This window comes from Fusarium oxysporum, chromosome VIII (assembly GCF_013085055.1).
Source record: "Fusarium oxysporum Fo47 chromosome VIII, complete sequence".
Lineage (NCBI taxonomy): Eukaryota > Fungi > Ascomycota > Sordariomycetes > Hypocreales > Nectriaceae > Fusarium > Fusarium oxysporum.
This window is the reverse complement of record NC_072847.1, coordinates 2,350,728-2,370,487: the sequence shown is the minus strand read 5'-3', so window position 1 is coordinate 2,370,487 and position 19,760 is coordinate 2,350,728. Positions and strand designations below refer to the sequence as shown.

Here is a 19,760-nt window from a genome sequence, read left to right as displayed (position 1 = left end):
TTCCGAAACCGAGCCAAGAGCAAACGGACCGCAAGGATAGTGAGGTAGGTAGCGTTTGTATTAGATTAACAGCTGAGGTTGAGCTTGAGTTGAGTTGAGGATACGGTTGAGCTGGCTATAGGTGCGAGGTTGCTTGACTTGTTCGACTTGTCGCTTTGAGTGGCCCAACCGCCTCAAGCATGGGTTGAATGTTATAAGGCCGCTCCGTAGAGGACTTGCACAATGAGAAAGGTACTGTAGGTAGCACTGTACTCGCAATATCATGGCATCAACTGCTGCAGCCTCCAAGTGAATGGGGTGCGAGTTGAAGTATAGATATATAGTGACTCACGCAGAGTGCAAGGGGAACACCGTGGAGCGATAAGGTGAGTGGTGCCCAGCATTCCAAACCTCACCATCAGTTGGCGGCGAAGAGTATGGGCATATAACTGATAGGAAGGCGGCACATCTTGGTAGTCCAAGCGGGTGACGCCATTGCAAGCTGTTTCCCATGAAACCCCAGCCTGAAGCCATGAGCGCAGTGGCGGAGCTGTCGACTGATTCCGATATGCTGGCTATTTGGCTAATGTAACTGCGCCGTAAATGCCATCGTGTAGGTCACTAGAAAAAGCAGGGTCCTCCGAGAAATGATTTCAAAAGGCTATGATCATCACCAGAACATTTCTTGGTGGTAAATGTTTTTTCGAGGTGGCGCACCAGGATGTCGTTGGAGTTACCAGGGCTGGCAGCCAATCAAGCTTCCAAACAGGGGCCTCTTCACCGTTGAAGCCCCTGGACCCTGGTGAAGAACTTCCCCAAGTAGCCCATATAGGTCTAAGGGTCTCTCTTCAGGGCCCTCGTTGACAGGGGTTCACGTGGTCGGTAACCGCCGATCTCGTCCAAATAAATCGCCACTTGATGAGTTGTAGTTGAAACAGGATTTTCTGGAAAGAGTTACGGGTTGGCTGGATTTGTTTCTGATCATCGTCTTGCATATTCTGAAACTTGGTCAGCGGTGAGATATGGCCAGGGCCAGGTGAACAGGTGAGTGAGGTGTTTAAAGATAGATAGAGTTTGTAGTCAAAGCTCATTAGCCGTAGTCAAGTTGGGCTGAAGAGTATGATGTCATAGGGCGGGGGTTCATTCGTCTTGTTTTCCTCTGGTTCAACAACTTGTGTTGTTGGTGACCTGATGAAAGATGCTGAGCGACAAGCAAATAATTCCTCATCTTGTGAGTACTCAAAATAGAGTTCGAGTTTCAATCTTGCGAAGCGCTTTGTGTATCGAGCCATCGGAAAGTGGTCGCGTCTTGGTCGTTCCAGTGTAAAACGATTGGTTGCGGTTACAGCCGCTGGTAGCTCTTTTGGCGCGTAGTGAAACGGAGCCCACTGAAGGCAGAACGTCTACAAGTTGAGCAGCCAACCATTGGATCCCAGAAGAGCTTAAAATAATGAGATTCCTTTGTTAAAAGCATGCTTTCTATTGTCGCGTCGAAATCTGTTATTAAAAACAGTTGTCAGTCAATAAAGAGTGCCTGTTGTCTGTGGCAGTGAGCAAGTTGAACATATCTGCATCATCCAAGTCAGGTTGCTGCTTGTCCGGAAACAACAGGGAGAAACAACTTTAACTTGTTGTCCTTGGAGGTCACCAGCATTTTTTCAAGAAAAGAAACCCTACTTCGCTTGCTTCAGTACAGCAGACGATTCAGTCACAGCCGTGCACGCAAACTTGATGTGTCCGGATCAAATCGTGTGTGTGTCGCAAGGAAGTTCTATTAAGCGACCATGTATGCTTTACTACTTAATTACAGAAAACCAGATGCATAAAAGGATTCGGAAATCTGCCTTAGTAGACTGGCTTGGATAATCACCGGTCTCCTCTATCTCAAAGGGTTCAGTGAGGCCCAGATTACAACTGGTAAGACCAGGCATTTTAAGTCATGTTGCCTCATTTGACATATATACCAACCCAGCTTGTCCAACTCCATCGGGATACATAACTGTAATCTTAGACTCCTTTGACAGTCATATTGAGGTGTGTTTGCGTGTCTTTTGTCCAACATCTCTAGCCTCTTTCTGTTCTCGTAAACTAGCCTATTCCCCAGCATGGTCTTCAGAGACAGAGAGGAAACGATTGTGTCACCCTGCAGTCACTGATGCGCATATCTTACGCGCGGGGTACATACGCACTCCCTGACAACAGCTCATTATAAACGTTGTTGTGTGATTCTGATATACAATTTGCAAACAAGCTTGAGCAATTGCTTCAATATTTTACTTCCGTACGACCTCGAGCATCAGAAGTCATGGCCGCCGCAGCAGTGTCTGACCAAACTACCGACCTGAGCAAGCAATATGACACTCCCCTCGGCCTCGCTCACTCAACTATGCAAGTCCTCAAGGACAGAATCAAGCTCCATTATGATCTTGCAAGTGACTACTATTTGAGTTTGTGGTACGTGAAAACAATCTACCTCCCAGAAAGCTTAGCGATTGCTGACCCACTGGCTTACTAGGGGCGAACATATCCATCACGGGTACTGGCCAACACCAGAGTCTGAAGCCACGCAGACAAAGGAGGAAGCTCAAGCCAATCTCATTCAGCTCCTTCTCGACATTTCAAATCTTCCATCTAACAGCTCGGTTCTTGATGTTGGCTGTGGTATCGGTGGAACATCGCGGTATCTCGCTTCCAAACATGGTAGCTCTGTGACGGGCATAACCATCTCAAGCAAACAAGTCGAGATCGCAAATCGCCTGACCAAAGCTGCTATCGAAGACACCTCTTCGTCTGATGTGTCAGATGACAATGGTTTCACCAAACTCGGCGAGGGAAAAGTCAAATTTCTCGAGCTTGACGCCGAGAAGATGGGCGACTTCTTCAGCGACCAGCAGGGCACCTTCGATGCAGTATGGATAAGTGAAGCTCTTAGCCATTTTCCAAACAAGGCGTTATTCTTTGAGAATGTGATGAAAGTACTCAAGCCTGGAGGCAAGTTGGTATTGGCAGATTGGTTCAAGGACGAAGATGTTGACGATACAACTTTTATCAATGATATCAAGCCTATTGAAGGTAAGGTTACATGCGAGATATTCGTATTCATGTGTTCATGAACTTAAATTGAGTGCAGATGGCATGCTACTCCCACCCCTCTGTACCCAGCAAGGGTACGTCGATCTCGCGAAGAAGGCCGGGCTTAAAGTCTTGTCTGAGCCAAAGGATATCAGTCAACAGGTCCGAAAGACATGGTGCGAACATCTTATATCTGACTGTTGATCATGAGCTTACACTCATATGTTTAGGGACATTACTTGGTCACTTGTGCAGAACCCATCTCTTTGGGCATTTGCGTTTACTCAAGGCCGGGACGGTATTGCTTTCTTGCAGTCATTTCGCGCAATGAGACGGGGTTATGCTAATGGCTCTTTTCGCTACGCTGTCATGGTATTCTATAAGGAAATGGTATGAGGCATGGGCTGTGAGAATCAGCGCGATGTTGCCTCAAAATCTAAAAATCGTGACATCTTATCCTTGATATATCATTAAATTATTCAGAGGTTTTATAAGCTGTAAACGGCACTCTCGCAAGTTATCACAAGTTACCTTATCAGTGACAAGTTCAGTATTTGTAGACATAAATGCCGATCACGGCTGACAAGCCATTCAGGCACATGGCGTGCTAGCGCTCACGGTTCCAAGTTGGGGTAATCAGGTGATAGCTGCAGCTGCCTAATCTTGGTTCTCGTGGGAGTTCCGCTCGGCGTGACTGTACCATGAGCTGCTTGTACATTGTTTCTGATACCATATTCAAAGACTCGGAAAATTGTGTCACTGATCAAAATAAACCTGATAATTCGGAAAAGGGGGGGGAAAGCACTTCGAACCGTAGCTGCATTGCTAGATCGAGCGAGTAAACAGACGTGTTGCCAGAAAGAGCAGCAGACACTCTATCGAAGTCTGAAGTACGGACTCAAAAGATAACGTGAACATAACCAGTGACCAACGAATATTCACCCAAATACGACCGTAACGCCTTCATCATTCTCGAGGTGGGATATAGAACCGATTCCACACAGCTTACTCCCAAGCATCACCGAAGGTGTTCTCGCCGGAGTAGGTAATGTATAGGAAACTATAGGTCATGTCAGCAAGTTGCTTTCTCCAACAGTTGTGTGGAGAACGTACCCGTCCTCATCCTTGTGTTCCTCGTAGATGCTGCTCATGAGGGCGGCCGTTGGGGGAAGCACCTCGTCAACGAAGATGAAGATGGCCTTCTCGGGGGAGAGCTTGATTCGCTTGCGGATGACGTAGACGAACTGACCGACGGTCAAATCGGCGGGGACAAGGTACTTCTTCTTGTCGATGGTCGCGATGTCACTCTTCTCGACCTTTTCGCAAATAACCTATTTGTAACATGTTAGCATTCTATCGTGGTAAAGAAACGGACGGAATAAGCGGTCACTGCACGATTACACGCGCGCGCCATTCTCTCATTGCCAAGTTGGAGCCCTAACTTGAGTCCAAATCAAAGCGACTGGTAAATTACGTACGGGAATGCGGTCAGAGTACTTCTGTCGAATGCGCTCGGCCTCAGCCTTGCGCTTCTCGAAGGGATGCTCGTCCTTGAACTTGCTGCGCATGTTGACAGTGGTGGTTGATAAGTTGTAGAGGCGGTAAGAGTGGTATCGATGGTGGAATCAAGCTGCTGGGATGGTTGACTTGTGGCAGCGGAAAATTCGGGAAAGTATGAAAAGGGAAAAAAGAAGATGGAGTTGGCGATAGATAAGGTAAAATGAGAAAAAGGTTTAGGTTACGATTTGCTTGCGTCAGGCAGAAGAAGAATGAGGAAGAGCAGAGAGTCACAGGCAGAAGGTGGCAGTGGCACTGACACAGACACTGGCACACAGATGAGCGGTCGAGGCGGAAGGCAGCAAGCAACCTTACTAGGTACCCAGGCGCAGACAGGTTCAGAGCTGCAGGGAGGACACAGGCACAGGGCAGGCGGCACGCTCACTCAGAAGGGGGGCTAGGCGGGCATCAAGCGGCAGGAGGACAAGCAGTGATGGGAGAGAGACAGGCGCGGGGCTATTGAGCTAAACTATAAACGGTCTAGATCAATGGTGCTCGGTGAATCACAAGAGGCCCCGCGAGGCAACAATGGCGGGGAAGCAGCAAGTCACGTCGCACTGTCTCGTCACAGGATCGAGTTTGTGAGGGAACCTTAACAAACAATTAATCACTTGGAATGAAATCCTATTTCATGCTGGTCATTAATTCATGACAAAGACGTCGAGGATCTATCACCGGGATCCGAGTGACGGGCAACGTTAGAGTGGTTTTAAGGTACAACGATTCACTATCCGGGAGAGGGTTAGTCTAAGCTGATGCATACTAATAAGCAGCTTGAGCTGCAAACGTGCCCATGTCCATCAGCTCCTTCAGGGTTCTTGATGTTGTGAATTACAATTGGGTATTGGCCAAAGTATATGTTTACCAATGAATCATGACTTGGCCGTCTTGATTGTCTCACTGAGGTAGAGTCAAGAAAAACTCAAAGTGTTACTAAATCTTGAGCTGTCTTCATCTCGAAGTTTTTTACGAACTGCACCATCCTCTGAAAGTTTGCATGGTGAAACAAATAGAGTACCAAAAGTTAGGATTGGTGAAGCAAAGTTTCTCTGCTGACCATTCATCACAACGGGAGTTGTTGGACTTTTAATGCAACTGCGACCATCTTACTACAGTACCATCTACTTGGCAAAATATATAGGCCTTACAGATGGACAACCAAATGGTGAAGCATCATGTTGGTTGCATGTGTCACTGAGTTGGTGTATATCTGCAAGTTATAACTCTTTAGTCGTAATTCAGCTTCTGTATCAAAGAGTCTAGTCAGGAACAATAGAAGTTCTATGTTCTTCAGTGACAGCCCAGTTATCAGCGCCACTTCGCATGGATACCAGTTACCGATCCTCGGGGGGGGGGGGGGGGGATAAAACTTCTGACGTTAAGGAAGGGTGCCAAAATCAACCGGTCTAAAGATCGACTAAGATACACTAAACTTACCTAAGTATTTTCGTCACTTAGGATAAAGGTCCTAAGTTTTCTTGCCTTCCCTTGCCGATGCACCAAATTGAAAGTTTGACAACTGAGGCCTTCCCTGTCAGCCACACTGCAACATCCACATCACGAGAGAAATCATGCTTATTCTACAGATTTTCTCGAATTTTTTCCAACTGATCTCATCGCCCGGAGAAGCTCTACACGAATTATAGGAGCAAACGGAGCTACAGTGGCCTAGTACCCCCGAGTGGTGCGTTGATTTTGACCGCCCTCGGCACCGGCCGGCCACCGGAGCAGACATTGTCGGGTGCCGCTCCACACTACCAAGTCCCTTAGACTCAGTCAGCCAATTGCCGAACATTCGATTCTGACTATCACCCGAGTTCCCAGTCGTTCTCATAGAGACTTTAAACCTAACAAGAGGTACCTGTACCGTACTGTCGCATCCTGGCACTCGCAAGTGGCCTCATCCGAAACGCCTGATCGTCGTATCCTTTCTGTCTCTCTTTCTGTATTCGTTCTCGGCCTTCGGCCTTGTTTTGCCGCTACTGTTTCCCGGGTCCTCGGGTTGCATTGCCCAAATATATAATATCATGGCTGCCAGACGGCCTTCCCAGCGCCTTGCTGCGTACCTTGCATCTCCTTCTACACGCTTCCCAAGAACCCAATTCGCTTCTACAGGACGCTGGCTGTCTAGTTCTGCCGGTCCTAAAGCTTCACGAACCTCTTACTTCAACTACTCTCCTCTGTGGCTCGCTGCTGTCGCCCTCGGTACAGTCGCCCCTTTAGCTTACAAGATGGTACATGCATTTCCTCGAACAACAGAAGCTCAATTGCTAACTTTATCGCTCTCAGGCCGAAATGGAACCTATTAACGCCGACCCCTCCACTCTCGCCGACCGCGATGCCCAGAAGAAGCGAGAGTCTGGCGTCAACGAAGACTCGCCTATGCGTCTGCGCATGGAAAAGTTTATTCGGGAGCAGCAGGCTCTGATTGTCGCCGAGCTCGAGAGAGTTGATGGCAAAAAGTTTCGCAAGGACGAGTGGGAGCGCCCCAATGGCGGCGGTGGCACAACCTGTGTTCTTCAAGAAGGCAACGTCTTCGAGAAGGCTGGTCTTGGCGTGAGTGTCGTCTACGGCTCGCTCCCCAAGCCTGCCATTGAGAAGATGCGCGCAAACCACAAAACCATAGACCCCAGCATGGAGTCGATCGACTTCTTCGCTGCAGGCCTCAGCATGGTTCTGCATCCTTACAACCCTATGGCCCCTACGGTCCACCTTAACTACCGATACTTTGAGACAGCCAACCCCGACGGTACATCTCAAGCATGGTGGTTCGGTGGCGGTTGTGATTTGACACCCTCTTACCTCTTCGATGAGGATGCCATTCACTTCCACAAGACGATCAAGGCAGCTTGCGACGCTCACGACAAGGACTACTACCCACGATTCAAGAAGTGGTGCGATGAGTACTTCTACAACAAGCATCGAGGCGAGGCCCGTGGTATTGGTGGCATCTTCTTCGACGACCTCGATGAGACTGAGCGCGATCGCGAGAACACCTTTTCCTTTGTCCAGGACTGCCTCAAAGCCTTCCTGCCCTCTTACATTCCCATCATCGAGAAGCGCAAGGATATGCCCTACACTGAGGCAGAGAAGGATTGGCAGCAGCTGCGCCGTGGCAAGTACGTCGAGTTCAACTTGGTGCACGACCGTGGTACAGCATTTGGCCTGAACACCCCTGGATCAAGGGTCGAGAGTATCCTTATGAGCTTGCCGTTGACGGCTGGCTGGAAGTACATGCATGAGCCTGAGCCTAAGAGCAGGGAGCAGCGCCTGGTTGATGTCCTCAGGGACCCCAAGGAGTGGGTTTGAGTTACTGCTCTTTTGATCTAAGAGAGGAAATTTATTTGTGTGAAAGCATGAGGTCGAGCGATTGTTTAGTGTATCATATGCGAGGATCATAGATGGGGACACCCAGGGTGGTGCAGGCTATTAGATACAAAAAGACGGACAAGTTGTCCGATATGAGAATATTAAAAAAAAAAAATCAAAATAATTCATATAATTCATGAAATGGTTCGTTGAACTGGTGATTCTTGTGGAAGTTGATGCGTATTCTTGAGCTGACACTTTTGGCTGTCATTGAATATCACCACTCATCTCAAACGTGGAGACTAGGCTTCTTCCTTCAACATCATTCATCGAACCATGCAAAAGCACTCGTCAACTCCACGGCAATGGAGCCTCTCCCCTCCCATCGCCAGTTGATTACATCCCTCATAAGTTCTGTCTCCAATATCGCGCCATCGACCACCGCAGAAGACATATCATCAGCGCAGCCACTTCGGGCCGCTCAACAACCCACATTATCACCCTTACAAGCCATTCTCCCCTCTCAACGGCCTCTACTATTAACTCTCCATGTGCTGTTCCCAACTCTTCTGCTCCCAGCGCTGGATCTTCTCGATCGGGGTCTCGTCATCAGGCTAGTGCGAAATGAGGAGCTTCAAGATGGGATTTCATCAGATAAGATAAAGAACGACATGTTTCTTGTTCGCTCTCTCGCTACAACACTTTCACGCCGCACGCGAGACTTCAGTACATCATCGAAGCGCTACGTTGTGCATCTTGATGCGTGGAATTGCACATGTCCGAGCTTTACGTTGGATGCTTTCCCAGCTCATGCTCATGCTGTCTCAACTACGAACCAAGTACAGAAGTTACCAACTGAAGATGGAGAGTGGTCCTTTGGAGGCATGAGTATGGATCTACGGGGAGATGCTCCTCCATGTTGCAAACACCTACTTGCATGCTTACTTGTGGATAAGTGGTCAGAAATGCTCGGCATGTGTGTTGAGGATCGGGTTGTATCAAAAGATGAAATGGCTGGTATCGTAGCCAACTTGTAAATATGGTTCATCATAGCAGTATCGAAAGACCCGTCTCTCAAGACGTATTTGTCCAGTATGTATTATCCGCGCTCCGTCCTCTAATAATCCAGTTTGATATGATCAATGTACAAAGGCGCTTTTGCCGTGACCTTTGGCCAGGATATTGCCGTGGTTCCCCCTTCCGCCAGACGCCAAAGAGCCTCAGTCCAAGTTTAGTTCATCTGCCAGGTCTTTTGTCTTTGTTCCTTATTTCTTAGTCTCCTTGTTCTCCTTGTCCTTTTCCGTGCCCTCCTTGGAATCACCACTTGAACCATTGGCGCCCTCCTTCTTCTCATCCTTGCCATTGATCTCTTCCTTCTTAGCCTCCTTCTCCTCCTGCTGTTGTCTGTTCTGGATCTTGTTCTCAATCAGATCGTGGAATGCTGTGATGGCGCGGATCAGACTGCTCAGGTAAATAGCCATAAGCTGGTCGTTGGTCTTGACGCTCATCGCATATGCCAACTCGCCACCGCCAGACTTGCCATCTCCTTCGGGTGTCGAGAGATTAGGCAGCAGGTTGAAGACATCCTGCAAATTTCCGAGGATCGCGTGGTTTACTGGTAGTTGCTTGTCGAGAACCTTCTGGAGGTATGTGCCGATATCTCGAAGGCGCAGGTGCAAGCCCTGGAGTGATTGAAGCTGGTTTGTGACTCGTGTGGACAATGTGCCGGCGGCCACATCGCGGATATCTCTTAGCAGGTGCTCAACGCCAATCTCCTCTGCTTCCTCAGCCTCGATAACGGAAGGAGTGTGAACAAATGTTCGGGCAGTGGTTGTGCCGTCCTAGTGAGTGTCAGTAGCTGGCTGGGGGCCTGAAATCAGGAAGGCTTGTCAACATACGTCCTTGATCTCGTCAACGGCGAAGTAAGCATCTGTAGGAACTCCCGACTCCTTGGGCTGAACATCGACAATAACGAGCAGAGGGTTGGGTGTGTAGCGCTTGAAGAGTTCGTTGATTTCCAAATCGGATGCACGTAGCTTGGGACCAGTGTGGTACCATCCTATGAGCTTCTCTCGGGCGTTGACCTTCTTGAACATGTCGTTCATTGACTCGACGTAGTTGTGGTCAAGGAACCATACTGAAGGGTCCTTCTCATCCTCCTCGAAGGGAACTGTGTGACAATTGTAAGCGCGGCCCAACTTACGGTCCCATGATACTAGGATAACACACCAGCAAAACTGTTTGACACTCTCACGTCGTTTCCATCATTTTGTCCTAAAAGAACACCAACTACTCGTCGCTTTGTCTTGGTAGAAACAGTTCGGTTGTAGTGGTCGACGGCTGAGAGAAGGACGAGGGGCGCAACGGTGACGTTTCGAGTAACGAGGGAGAGGGTTTCTGCTGTTGTAGTAGGCATCGTTGCTTCGTCAATGTATATCTATTACGACGGATGCTGAACTGTGTAGAGGTATAAATCAATGCGCGATCGTAGTCGTGCAGGCGCGGTAAAATTGGAGGTAGAGTCGTGATGTTGATGCAGTGATTATTGTGGCCGCACGTACGTAGTCTTGAGGCTGCCTTCTTGGGGAAGCTTAGCTCCCGATTGGGCCAGGCACCTTGGAGACTTCAGGCTCAAGCCTTGCAGTACCATATCACGTGGAAGCAGCCACAGTCAGCCATTCAGCCACATGTCATGAACTAAGCGGCATCGTGACCAAGAGAATTGAAAGCACAGGCCCCTGAACAAAGAAAAGCAAGAATCTTCAAATTTGGACTAGTGAATAAACAGAGAGAGTAGCGTTGCTTTTTTGTTGATTGTACTACTGACATCATAGGCAGATGAACGGTTGAATCGACCTGTGTTACAATACCAAATCTGAAGCTACATTTGGTTAGATGGATAGTGACCTACCTAGGTCATCATCCTAGGGAATTACATATACAGGCAAACTCACAATAAGCAAGACGATGGTGTCTTTTAAGGAGTCAAATTCAAGTACCAGGCCAACACTTATTTGCTGAATCCGGCATAGCGTGGCCAGATCTTCCACTTATGGTAAGCGACTCGATTCTGGTGAGATTGCCGCCCACTTGGGCCTCGGTGCGAACCGGAGTACGGTAATAAGGATGTACATATTGAGGGAAGAACCATTGAAGAAGCAGGGTCCAATACGAAATTGTATATGATGATGCCATCACTATAGACTCTAGACTTGGCTTCGGGACATCTGTAGGAGAGCGGAAAGATGGAGGCTAACGTGCTAATGCCGGCTATTAACACACCTACACGTGGGCGCAAGCGTTGAGTTACGAGGGTGCCATGTCACTACTACTCGAATAGGATATAACAGAACGAAGACACTCGTGCAGCGATACTAACTACCGATAGTCGTTCCTTGCACGAGTGTTGCTAGCCGTGAAAGGACAAACGAGGAGGCCAGTTGTATGTAGACCGAGGTGTGGCCGTTTTTCTGCAACAGATGAAATGCTAAGAGAGTTATTCTTGAATTGTTGAACCGGCGGGGATATACCGGATCAAAGGGGCCGGTGGCATCCCAACTCTCTGAACCTCGGTCCTGGCGACCGAACAAACTCCGTTGCGTTATGGCAGTTGTAAGCTGACCTTCCGCTATTGGCTTCGGCCAAGTACGGTCATAGCATCCTGGAGTATAGTGAGATGAGGCAAAACGGGCATGTTCCGGATACGGCTGTTGTTGAGACAAGTTGCGAACTACCCTAGGTATCTGTATATCGGTGATGTATATAGATGAAGGATTGAAGACCTGGGATGATAGCGATGCTTATAGCTGGGAAGTTATAGCAATTACAATGGCTCATGCTGGAAGGCCACACGTTCTCACCGTATTTAAATTTATACATGTCAAGTAATGTTATTGTTGGAGCTTGGTCGTGTTACGAACAGGTGGTGGTCTCTATAACGCCGCAGCTGTACCGAGTACCTTGTCCCCAGCCTGTGATTGAAAGCTTGCTTTTGGGGTATTGATGTGCATGTTTTGAGCCCTGAAGACGTTACTTACAAATTAACGCTGTACCAAACAAATCTAAGCAATACCAATTATCCAGAGTTCACAAAACTGCCTCTGTTTATCTACACAAATATATGAATATCCGTAAATATCAAAAGCCACGATTGTTCTCACCTCAAGCCCAAGGCGTATCCCCGGCAGGTTAATTACAGGGGTGTACCCCCATCATCATCGCTCCAGCAGAAACGGTCTCAGTTGACCAATCACAGCTCGCTAAAGCTTCTCCCCCAAACCTCCCGTCCTCCGGCTACGCACTCAAGATTTCCCTGTCTTGACTTTGTTCCTCGCTTTTTTCTCTCTCTTCTCCCACTTCGATCCCCTCAGCCTCACACCAAAGAACAAAGTCTCTCGTCAATTTCATCTTTGCTTCTCTGGATCTCCCAAGATCTCTTCCAATTGCCCGCCAGAACAAGTTCCAGTTCCAAATTCATCTTCCGCAACCGCAACAATGGGTTTCATTGAGGACGAGCTTAAGCAGCTCAAGGATGTTATTAGCACCATTGACACTCGCATCAAGAAGCTCGAGGCGCGAGCCACCGGCGGCCCCGTCTCTACTGAAGAGATCCGAATGATCCTCATCGGTCCTCCTGGTGCTGGTGAGTGTTTTTGCGCCGCAAATGCTCGCTTAGTCTTTTACTAACTGTGCTTCCCAGGAAAGGGAACCCAGGCCCCCAAGATCAAGGAGCGCTTCTCTTGCTGTCACTTGGTACGTTAATTCGCGTCGCAAAACACAGCCATTCAAAGTCTCGGCCTTCTAACATGTATTTTTCTTGCGCAGGCTACCGGTGACATGCTGCGATCCCAGGTCGCTAAGAAGACCCCTCTCGGTGTCGAGGCCAAGAAGATCATGGATGCGGGCGGTCTGGTCAGCGACGACATCATGATTGGCATGATTAAGGAGGAGCTTAACAGCAACAAGGAGTGCCAGGGCGGGTGAGTTGCATTATTCCACGGTTTTCGGGTTCCAGACGTTTTGAGCCCGCAAATCTCGATCTACACCGACGTGATCGACGAAACAGGATACTAATAATTCGCGCTTCAGTTTCATCCTCGATGGTTTCCCTCGAACTGTCCCCCAGGCCGAGAGCCTCGATGCCATGCTCACAGAGCGTAACCAGAAGCTCCAGCATGCCGTCGAGCTCCAGATCGACGACTCTCTTCTCGTTGCCCGTATCACTGGACGATTAGTCCACCCCGCTTCCGGACGCTCATATCACACCACCTTCAACCCTCCCAAGGAGTACATGAAGGACGACATTACTGGCGAGCCTCTTATCCAGCGAAGTGACGACAACGCTGAGGCTCTGAAGAAGCGTCTTGTTACCTACCACAAGCAGACCGCCCCTGTTGTGGGTTACTACAAGAAGACTGGTATTTGGAGCGGCCTCGACGCCAGCCAAGAACCTGGCCAAGTGTGGAAGAACATGCTTAAGGTCCTTAACGAGAAGCGAGCTTAAATTCTGCCCGGAGTGGTTGACTTCTCCCAGCTGCCATTTGGTGCGGCTGAGGCAACAAGACGAATGCTGAGTGAAAATAAAAGCCAGCTCGTCTTGGATATATGAACGGTATGAACTGTAAACTGGGGGAGGCGAAAGGGAGAGTGGAGAGTCCAATCTTCCAGGCAAAAGAGGCGTTAAAAGGTAGAGGGTTTGTCTGCGGTGCGGTCTTGTTTGGCCATGTGTGGAAAAAGCTACCTACTTTGGACGACGATTAGCCATGTATCAAAATGTCTTTTTACAATAGTTTCCAACCAACAGAAAGTTGGCTTTCGAAGCGTTAACTATATCTGGCCTAACTGTTTCTCGTGAAGATGGAATGCAAATGAGGCTATGTTTTGACGACATATCGTCCTCCTCAAAATATACATGGCACAGTTATGGGCTTAGTCTCACATAGACTAGAACCCCCTACCCAGATCATAGTCCTAGAATCGACTTACACAACCTCAGTTTCAATATTGATCAAACTATGACTCTGCAATATTTGGCCTGAGTCTCTATTGAAACGCATTTGGAGCCCTATATAGGACTCCTCGGCATAACATCTATACTAATGATATCATTGAAAGCATTCTGTTTGAATGCAGAAATTCTCCTCCTAGCCACCAGTCTACCAAGCAAGTACGCCCGTTTTTAAGGAACACACCAAGCTCCCTCGCAATGCTTCAAAAATAGAAAGAGGAAAATACGACACCCTGATTTCCAAGGCGGTGTCGGCAATTATGAGAATGTCGGGATCAAGAAAGGATAAGGGGCAATCTTGAGGGCCGGGTAAAATAAGCCAGTATGGGTGGGAGTGAATACGTCGAGGGAGAGACTGGCGTTTGGTAAGGTAGGTAGTAAGAGTTATGTCACACAACTTGAGAGCGTAATTCGTTGAGTCTTATCATAAAATAGCAAGGGATTTCTCACCCCGCGAGTACCTATCGCTTCGGGGTCGCTGACAGGGGAAGGTCAGTAGAGGTAGAGCGAGTCGCGGAAGCGCAACTGACCATTGACCATCTGCCTCTGCTTGTTAAGCCAGCTCCGCGGAGCTTCGTGCCGCCTTTGCAAAACGACATGGTTGCTCTGAAGCCGGCTCGTAAGATCATACCATGCTGATGAGATGAGAGCGTTCTCTCTTTCAAGGTTCCGGATAATTTGATCGCTCGCGGCCTTGAGTCACGGATAATCAGTACAGGTTTCAGTCACAGCAAGAAAAACATGATGAAAACAGATGATGTTACTATATATACAAGAAGAAATAAAACGTACCTTTTGTGCAGCCACGGCCTCCCCATCGTGTGCAGCCTTGAGTTTACGTTGTAGGTCGATCCTGTCCGTCTCTGATCGTTCAAGTTGCTAGAACATATCTGTCAGCCAACTCAATCTACCGGATTGCGCATGCATATCAATAGGTCCCTCTAGCTCCCCTACTTGCCCTCGCTGGAGGGGACGCAGGGGTAGCAGTGCAGAAGCAGGTCTCGGGATCTCAGTCCCAATGGGATCTAGCAATGAACTCGGTCCACCATCTGCAAATGTGGTATTCAAAGGCCAAGCGGCATCGTCTTCTAACGACGTCTGGCTATCTTTGTCTGGGACCACTGGGTCTTCCCCATCACCATTAATAATTGCATCAAAAAATGGACTCACCTCGCGGATTTCTCTGAGGCGGGCACGCAGCTTCTCAATCAGCTCGCCCTTCTTGCTGGGGTCAGGTGGTGCATCGCCTGTGCCATTGATGTCTTGCAGCTCCCGGCCCTCTTCAACCTCCTTACGTAGCTTATCCTTGGTAAGGAGAGCATCGACAAGCTGGGTTTGCTGCGCATCTCGTTCAGCAATGGTATAGCTGAGCTGCTCTCTTGTGTAGTCGAGCTCAGACTTGAGGGATGAGATGATGGTAACATCAGCGCTCTTGAGCTCCTTAAGAGCATCTGCCCCCTCTTTGTCAAGAGCCGAGAGCTGAGCCTTAGCAGCAAGAAGTTCGCGGCCTTGATCTGCCACCTGAACGGAGAGGTCCTTCTCCCTCTTCTTCGACTGTTCGAGTTCGAATTCGCACTGCAATAATGACTGCTTAATGTTGAGAAAGGCCTTGGTCCTGTAGTAATCCGAAGTAAGTATGTGATTCCCATCAGGAGCATCGGCTTCATCAATTGCTTTGACTAACCCTTCGCCGGTCATGTTGTTGATCAGAGCCTCCATTTGATCATGCAAAACAGCATGCTTTTCGAAAATGTCGTTATAGTTCTTTTGAAGGTGAGCACGTTGTCGCTTCTCTTCGTCCAGCTCTCGGCGTAGCGGCGCAGTATCCCCAGAACCGACTGTGCTACGCAACAAATCGTTCTCGGCCTTTAGGCGAGATAGTTCTAGGGGTAGGTTAACTTGGCTAGGTTGGCCGTCCTCGGTAGCTGCATCGTTAAGTTCATCCTCGAGATTTCCTGCCACACCTAACGCGCCGGGTTCTGCACTTTGTGCGGCTCCTCCGCTCTCTAGTTGCTCCTGGAGATCCTTGATGAAGTTCTCATCGTGGCTTTGACGTGCCCTCAAACGAATCACCTCGTCCTCCAGTGCTGCGATGTCCTTCATCAGCTGGTTCTTTTGGCTGCGTTCGTCCCAAAGATGTTGCTCGGACTGAGTAATCATCTTGGTTAACTCATCCTCTGCTTTCCTCGTACGAGTCCCCCTATCTTGGTCTTCCAGCAGGATTTTAATCTGGTCTTGTAACTCTGTCTTCTCATACTGTAGATTTTGCACCTCCTTGACGAGATGTTGCTGGGACTCGAGTTTCTGCTTATACCGCTCTGCAGTATTGGCTTTCTTCTCAAGATCCTCAGCTTTGTGTTTCCATTCCGTTGCTTGGTCGCGAAGCTCTTCTGCCTCTTTACATTTTTCTGTCAATTTGAGGACTTCAGCTTCAAGTTGCGACTTGATGCGCTCGTCTCTTCGTATTGTTTCCTCATGTCTAGCAATGAGTTCCATCTGGTCATGCACCTGAATCTCTAGGTTCTTGATCATCTCGGCATTGTTAGCACCATCTATAGTGGCCTTCCGCAAGACCTCCAGTTCCCGGTCGTTCTTCTCTTTATCAAACCGGAGCTCCTCGTGACTTGTTTGTAAATGATCAAGCCTGGTGATATAATCTGACAGCTGTCTCTTTGTTAAGTCAAGTTGTGACCGCAAGGCTGCATTCTGCTCTTCAACGAGTAGATCGATGTCTCGCGCCTCCATAACAGCGTCGATGGCTTCATCCACATCGTCGTCGCCTTGTGAGCTGTTGATATCCTGTTGTATTGTCTGGATTATTTGCATAATCTCTGCCTGAGTATGTTTGTCGAGACCTGTTATCCGAGGAATATAATGCTGGGCTTCGGGGCCTAGTGCGGCCACTCCCAACATGACAGCCAATAGCTGTAGAGTTAGCCGTACGCACCATGACTGTACAGAAGAGAGATTTACCTGACTGATGCCTTGAGCATCAGGATTCTCGGCGATTGCATGGTAGTCGAACTTCTTTGCCTGACAAGCAAGCTCAGGAACTGCTCGTCGAATGTAGCGGAAGAGACCCTTGTAGATGCTCTGAATGTTGCGCTTGTTTGTCAAGTAGCGGGATGTATTGGAATTTGTCTCGAGGGCGGACGTGTCAAAGCTAGGATCCAGTTGATGTAAAATTAGACCAAGGGTGACACCGTCGATGAGGTCCTCGACTGATTCTACCATGCGTTTCGGCTCGAAGACTCGTTTGATCTGAGGGGCATCTTCGGTCAGATTGGAGCTAGAAGACGGTGAGGGCTCTTCCTCGAAGACACTTACGGCTTTTATAAGCGCAGCCTGCGCGTTAGCACTATAGCCTGGCATCGTGTACTAAGTATTGTGCGGCCGGAGCCAAATATTAGTGAGTAAAGAAGTCGATCAGGTCGTCGCCGTCGGGAGTGATAATGATGGTGGAATTATAGGGAGTTGCGTCGCGTGTCTCGTAGCAGGGGTAATGATTTTCGAGGCATTCGACGGCATGTCGGAATGGGATTCGAGGGTTTTAAAAGGAGCTGTTATGAGGAGATCAAGATCGGTCGTTCCATTGTTCAGTGATTGTCGTGTGAGTGTTCAGTGCGAACTCAAGGTTAGAGGGAGCATTGTTCTTCAACGTTTCGGCGACATTGGGCCCTTGTTGGCTTGAGCTATGCGGTCGGGTGGGCTTATCGATTTGACAGGGGTAACAGCGTAGGGGCCCACGGGAAGTTCGAATAGCGTGCTTAGTCTGTCAGATGGGCCAGCCAAAACTTTAGGATTTATAGAAGCAATTTCGAGGCTCAGCAACTAACGAAAGTACTGTAGGGATGTTAATTTGTCTAGTGTTGGGGTATAATGGTCATGAGTCACGCATAGTTCTCTCTCGACATACCTCGCCCGTCTACCAATATGAAGTTAAGGTGATCGAATGTTAGTGAATCGTCGAATTCAATGTTGCTGGATGTCAACTGTGGCGTTGTGGCGTACCTAATGACACCCGATGTAAGGAGTGGCATCTGAGGCATTCTTCGTCGCAGAAGTGTACGAATACCGGAATAAGATACAGAAAGCGTGGCTGCGCGGCCTGAAATTGTCTTGAACGGTCGACATACACAACAACAACAACAATAAGATCAATACACTGACAAACTACAATGACGCATCTCCATACTCGTTAGTGGGGGTGTCGTGATGTGTAGGTGCGGGATGTTCATGGGGGCGCGACATGATGTTCAGCCTTAATAGATACATTATGCTTCAACCAATCTGGACCCCTGAACCCAAAAGGATGATAGATTGAACATATCAGCACACCAATAGAACAAGGGTTCATGAAGGCGCTATTCAGTAGTCAAAATATGGCACTCCAGAGGAGCATAGGCCAAAATAGCTGGGTTCTGTCACTCCCATGTTATCAACTCGGTGGAGCTGTACTGGCTTAGGTATTTCGCATTGACAGCTGTTGAACATGTGTTTCGAGTTGATGCCTATCATATGCCTAACATCACAAGCAGCCGCGGATATGTTGAATAACAAAAGTTCTATTCCACCTGGGAGAGGTTTTGTAATAATATTGAGCTCATTGAATCTCGTAACGAGTGTTCTCTTCCAGACAATACCGAGGCTCCTATCCTATAACGCCCAAACAAAGGATATCACTATCCCAACACTGCCGTGAAACCCCGGTCAGTTCATTTCAAAGGCATGCTGTTGTCCCGTCGTCTTTACATCATCATTTTCGTATTACCCCTGGCACCTCTAGTCCGTTGTAACAACTTCGTCCTTCTCAACCCGAATCTGATGGTTCTCGTGGTTGACCTGGACGATCTCGAGAGCCTTCTCGGGTGCGATGACGGAGAAGCCCCTAGTCAACTGGTTAGTATCGAATTGTCAGAGTGCCAAAAGGCGGAGTATGCGCACTTGATGATGGAGTAAACATGAGTGATCTTTCCACCAGCCTTAATGAGGGCGTTTTTGCACTCATCGACGATGCTGTCAGGGGTAGACTCGTCCTCGAACCAGACAATAGCCGACTTCTTTTGATCAACAGCCAGGGCGCCTGGGACAACCGCGAGAGCGGCGGCGACAAAGGGAAGGAATCTCATGTTGATAGCGGTATCGGCGATAAAGTTGACGACAGAAATTTATTGATGATGGATTCGGCGGTTGTTGCGATAAAGGTTTAATCGATGTTGAATGCGTTGGATGATGCTCAAATGCTCGTAGCGTCAATGCAGAGGGTGACGGAGATGGGCTGGGACGGGCTGAGACTTTATATGGCCTGGGGCGAGTTGGCATGGGCAGGCCTAGGCCTCTTCTTGGGGCGGAAGATCCGAAGGGACCTGACGCACTGCACTGAATGGAATCGAAGCCCACTGACCATGCGCCATGGATGCTCTGGGGTCTGCATCACTCCACTGAAGCGAATTTAAAGCAGTGTGCCACATGGCGCGCTGACCAATAACCTAATCGGGCAGGTCGTCCACTCCACTCTTCCAATCGCGTTGTCGAGAATGAGGGTACCTGAACTAGGCAAGACAATTGTCTAACCACGGAAACGGCCAATAGACGGACAACGACGTAAATGGCAGGACAAAAGATCATGAGTCCAAGATAGATATGGCCTCTTTGTTCATATGCCGAAAATCTCAACTCTTTCGGTCCTATATGTATCGAGGGACAGGCGAGCAATGACGTTCCCTCAGCTCGCCTTGGACTTGCAACCACAATGCAAGACATGCTACTTTTTAAGTCATGCTCTAAAGAAGATAGTCTTTGCGGATATCAAATCAAGAACGCAGCGATGACGGAG

The 19,760-nt window shown here is 48.6% G+C and overlaps 8 protein-coding genes across 8 annotated transcripts; 4 read left to right on the top strand and 4 right to left on the bottom strand.

Annotated features, from left to right (window-relative positions):
- Window positions 1-2,284: 2,284 nt before the first annotated feature.
- FOBCDRAFT_278256 (S-adenosyl-L-methionine-dependent methyltransferase) lies at window positions 2,285-3,447 on the top strand (the record flags this gene model as incomplete). Its single annotated transcript, XM_031188137.3, has 4 exons — window positions 2,285-2,433; window positions 2,495-3,051; window positions 3,110-3,227; window positions 3,282-3,447. 4 exons carry the CDS (start codon window positions 2,285-2,287, stop codon window positions 3,445-3,447), a joined length of 990 nt encoding a protein of 329 aa, XP_031035402.3.
- Window positions 3,448-3,665: 218 nt separating this feature from the next.
- FOBCDRAFT_263412 (autophagy protein Atg8 ubiquitin like-domain-containing protein) lies at window positions 3,666-5,015 on the bottom strand (the record flags this gene model as incomplete). Its single annotated transcript, XM_031188139.3, has 4 exons — window positions 4,530-5,015; window positions 4,165-4,382; window positions 4,061-4,111; window positions 3,666-3,810 (listed from the first exon to the last, which is right to left on the bottom strand). Exons 1-4 carry the CDS (start codon window positions 4,617-4,619, stop codon window positions 3,666-3,668), a joined length of 504 nt encoding a protein of 167 aa, XP_031035404.2. The 5' UTR covers window positions 4,620-5,015.
- A 1,580-nt stretch (window positions 5,016-6,595) lies between these two features.
- FOBCDRAFT_229842 (Coproporphyrinogen III oxidase) lies at window positions 6,596-8,114 on the top strand. Its single transcript, XM_031188142.3, has 2 exons — window positions 6,596-6,842; window positions 6,898-8,114. The coding sequence occupies exons 1-2, from the start codon at window positions 6,636-6,638 to the stop codon at window positions 7,915-7,917; spliced, it is 1,227 nt and encodes a 408-aa protein (XP_031035407.3). The 5' UTR covers window positions 6,596-6,635; the 3' UTR covers window positions 7,918-8,114.
- On the top strand, window positions 8,105-8,987 carry FOBCDRAFT_229841 (uncharacterized protein). The gene has a single exon (XM_059609817.1). The coding sequence runs from the start codon at window positions 8,154-8,156 to the stop codon at window positions 8,952-8,954; it is 801 nt and encodes a 266-aa protein (XP_059467769.1). The 5' UTR covers window positions 8,105-8,153; the 3' UTR covers window positions 8,955-8,987.
- FOBCDRAFT_229840 (maintenance of mitochondrial structure and function-domain-containing protein) lies at window positions 8,988-10,516 on the bottom strand. Its single transcript, XM_031188140.3, has 3 exons — window positions 10,147-10,516; window positions 9,816-10,087; window positions 8,988-9,758 (listed from the first exon to the last, which is right to left on the bottom strand). Exons 1-3 carry the CDS (start codon window positions 10,331-10,333, stop codon window positions 9,183-9,185), a joined length of 1,035 nt encoding a protein of 344 aa, XP_031035405.2. The 5' UTR covers window positions 10,334-10,516; the 3' UTR covers window positions 8,988-9,182.
- Window positions 10,517-12,212: 1,696 nt separating this feature from the next.
- Window positions 12,213-13,743, top strand: FOBCDRAFT_166589 (adenylate kinase-domain-containing protein). The gene is made up of 4 exons (XM_031188144.3): window positions 12,213-12,559; window positions 12,617-12,669; window positions 12,742-12,896; window positions 13,006-13,743. Exons 1-4 carry the CDS (start codon window positions 12,412-12,414, stop codon window positions 13,418-13,420), a joined length of 771 nt encoding a protein of 256 aa, XP_031035409.2. The 5' UTR covers window positions 12,213-12,411; the 3' UTR covers window positions 13,421-13,743.
- A 155-nt stretch (window positions 13,744-13,898) lies between these two features.
- Window positions 13,899-17,599, bottom strand: FOBCDRAFT_252386 (uncharacterized protein; the record flags this gene model as incomplete). The annotated part of the gene is made up of 7 exons (XM_059610993.1): window positions 17,252-17,599; window positions 16,898-17,185; window positions 15,095-16,849; window positions 14,717-14,803; window positions 14,455-14,617; window positions 14,109-14,344; window positions 13,899-14,012 (listed from the first exon to the last, which is right to left on the bottom strand). The coding sequence occupies exons 1-7, from the start codon at window positions 17,294-17,296 to the stop codon at window positions 13,899-13,901; spliced, it is 2,688 nt and encodes an 895-aa protein (XP_059465634.1). The 5' UTR covers window positions 17,297-17,599.
- Window positions 17,600-18,473: 874 nt separating this feature from the next.
- Window positions 18,474-19,294, bottom strand: FOBCDRAFT_322180 (uncharacterized protein). The gene is made up of 2 exons (XM_031188149.3): window positions 18,869-19,294; window positions 18,474-18,812 (listed from the first exon to the last, which is right to left on the bottom strand). The coding sequence occupies exons 1-2, from the start codon at window positions 19,051-19,053 to the stop codon at window positions 18,707-18,709; spliced, it is 291 nt and encodes a 96-aa protein (XP_031035414.1). The 5' UTR covers window positions 19,054-19,294; the 3' UTR covers window positions 18,474-18,706.
- Window positions 19,295-19,760: the final 466 nt, after the last annotated feature.

Excerpts from the sequence above, each read along its gene's own strand:
- FOBCDRAFT_229841 (XM_059609817.1), top strand. The coding sequence starts at position 8,154 with ATGCGTATTCTTGAGCTGACACTTTTGGCTGTCATTGAATATCACCAC.
- FOBCDRAFT_229842 (XM_031188142.3), top strand. The coding sequence starts at position 6,636 with ATGGCTGCCAGACGGCCTTCCCAGCGCCTTGCTGCGTACCTTGCATCT. Across the intron at positions 6,843-6,897 it reads CCCCTTTAGCTTACAAGATG|GCCGAAATGGAACCTATTAA; the intron begins GTACATGCATTT and ends TATCGCTCTCAG.
- FOBCDRAFT_229840 (XM_031188140.3), bottom strand. The coding sequence starts at position 10,333 with ATGCCTACTACAACAGCAGAAACCCTCTCCCTCGTTACTCGAAACGTC. Across the intron at positions 10,088-10,146 it reads AGTGTCAAACAGTTTTGCTG|TTCCCTTCGAGGAGGATGAG; the intron begins GTGTGTTATCCT and ends ATTGTCACACAG. Across the intron at positions 9,759-9,815 it reads CCGTTGACGAGATCAAGGAC|GACGGCACAACCACTGCCCG; the intron begins GTATGTTGACAA and ends GACACTCACTAG.
- FOBCDRAFT_166589 (XM_031188144.3), top strand. The coding sequence starts at position 12,412 with ATGGGTTTCATTGAGGACGAGCTTAAGCAGCTCAAGGATGTTATTAGC. Across the intron at positions 12,560-12,616 it reads CATCGGTCCTCCTGGTGCTG|GAAAGGGAACCCAGGCCCCC; the intron begins GTGAGTGTTTTT and ends TGTGCTTCCCAG. Across the intron at positions 12,897-13,005 it reads AACAAGGAGTGCCAGGGCGG|TTTCATCCTCGATGGTTTCC; the intron begins GTGAGTTGCATT and ends TTCGCGCTTCAG.
- FOBCDRAFT_322180 (XM_031188149.3), bottom strand. The coding sequence starts at position 19,053 with ATGAGATTCCTTCCCTTTGTCGCCGCCGCTCTCGCGGTTGTCCCAGGC. Across the intron at positions 18,813-18,868 it reads CATGTTTACTCCATCATCAA|GGGCTTCTCCGTCATCGCAC; the intron begins GTGCGCATACTC and ends CCAGTTGACTAG.